The sequence below is a fragment of the Neophocaena asiaeorientalis genome, unplaced genomic scaffold (genome assembly GCF_003031525.2).
Source record: "Neophocaena asiaeorientalis asiaeorientalis breed wild unplaced genomic scaffold, Neophocaena_asiaeorientalis_V1.1 scaffold294, whole genome shotgun sequence".
Lineage (NCBI taxonomy): Eukaryota > Metazoa > Chordata > Mammalia > Artiodactyla > Phocoenidae > Neophocaena > Neophocaena asiaeorientalis.
Window position 1 is genome coordinate 3,917,976 of NW_020173945.1, and position 1,690 is coordinate 3,919,665.

A 1,690-nucleotide genomic window follows, 5' to 3' on the forward strand; every position below is an offset into this window, starting at 1 on the left:
TGGGCTACTTCCAGCTCCTGGAGTGCGACCTGTCGGCTGAGGAGCGCAAGATGCGTCATCTGCTCTGCTTCGAGGTCTTCGAGCACCTGGGCGCCCACGGCTGGGAGGCCGCGCGCGCCTTCCACAAGGCCGTGACGGACGAGGTGGCTGCCGGCCGCCGTGCCTGGACCGACGGCTTCGAGGACATCAAAGCCCGCTTTTTCGGCTCCAGCCGCAGTCACCCCTGGGGCGCAGAGCCCGGCCGCAAGTCGGGCCTGACCCCGCTCCGGCCCCTGCCCCATGCCGGCCCCAGCGGCGGCCCCGGGCCCGCGGCACAGAGGCTGGGGTCCGGCCCCCAGCGGGGCAGCTTCAACAGCGAGGACATCTGTGGCTACATCGACCGGAGCTTCGCCTTCTGGAAGGAGAAAGAAGCCGAGATGTTCAGCTTCGGGGAGTGAGATGGGCTGGCAGCCTGCCTTCCTACCACGGGGCTTCCGGTGTGGTTTCGGTCCTCTCGTCTCTTCTCCTTTCGCCCACCTGGTGCCCAGGTGAGCCTCGAGGGCAGGCCGGCGGATCCTCGGCGTGCTAGTTGCCACCCTCCAGGTCTGCCCCCTGGCGGGAATCAGCTTCAGAGCCCTTCTCACCGCCGGCCCGAAAGTCAGTCCCCCAGTCAGCCCCGAAGTTGGATGACTTGCCATCTCAGCCCGCGCCCTTCTGCCTGGTCTTCCTTCAGGGACCTGTGATTCCAGCCCGGGTTTCCCCTTGGTCCTCCTTCCAGAGTCGCCTGGGTGTCCCCTCTCTCAGTGCTTCTGGTGCCGGTGGCTCTGGTCGCGTCCTGAGCCTCTGTCTGCCCTCCTCGGGTCCTGCCTTGGTTCCTTCTGGTGACCTTGGGCCATGCCCCTTCCCCTCTTCTGTCCCCTTTCCCCACCTGTGAAGTGGCGGAGGAGCTGGGGGTCGGAGAGAACGGGATTCGACGGGCAAGAGACCAGACTCCCGAATTCTCCGGGTCAGGGAGGGAAACCAAGGGGCTTTAGGGGAGAGGTGTCTTGCAGCCGTGCCGTGGCCCCAGCAGGCAGTGTGCTGGGGAGAGGTTTCAGGAATCTCCTACGGGCCGCCGCCTCCCTGCAGACAGACCCATTAGGACAGAGGGTCCTCCCAGCCAGCTGAGTTGAGGCTGTCACAGGGAGGGATGATCAGGAAAATATAAAGTCGGAGCTGCCAGGGCCAGGCTGGGGGGCAGCGCTGGCAATGGCTCCAGCTCCAGACCCTCCTGCAGGGTGGACACCTGACGTGAGTTTGCTAAATAAAGATCCATTCCTGGCCGGCCTTCCCACCTGTGCCCATAGAGAGAGAGGGCCCCACCTGGTGGGCACCAAGACCCCAGTCCTCAGCTCAGCTCGGCCAAAACAACAGAGGCAGCATCCTTAGCCCCACAGAGCCTCTACCTCCTCATCTGTAAAATGGAGGTACGGCATTGACCGCCCGTTCCCAGCGTCCTGGCGAGGGTGGACTGGGGTCCCATGTGAGGGGGTCTCTGTCCTGGGGTGACAGTGACACCAGCCTGTGTCAGTATTTTAAGGAGCAGGTTCTAACGAGCCGGGCACCAACCCCAGGCAGCTGGGAGCATCCCCTATGCTGTTGCCGTCACGATGTCCTGGCGCTTAGACCCAAAACTCAACCTTTGGAGCTAGACAAGGGCTGGTCCACAGGG

General features: G+C 64.1%; 1 protein-coding gene across 1 annotated transcript in view; it reads left to right on the plus strand.

Annotated features, from left to right (window-relative positions):
- The window catches only part of ESPNL (espin like), a 26,473-nt gene extending 26,036 nt beyond the window's left edge, over positions 1-437 (plus strand). The window contains exon 12 of the mRNA XM_024752784.1: positions 2-437. Coding sequence (XP_024608552.1) covers positions 2-437 — 436 coding nt within the window. The remainder of the gene's footprint in view (position 1) is intronic.
- The last annotated feature ends 1,253 nt before the right edge of the window (positions 438-1,690 follow it).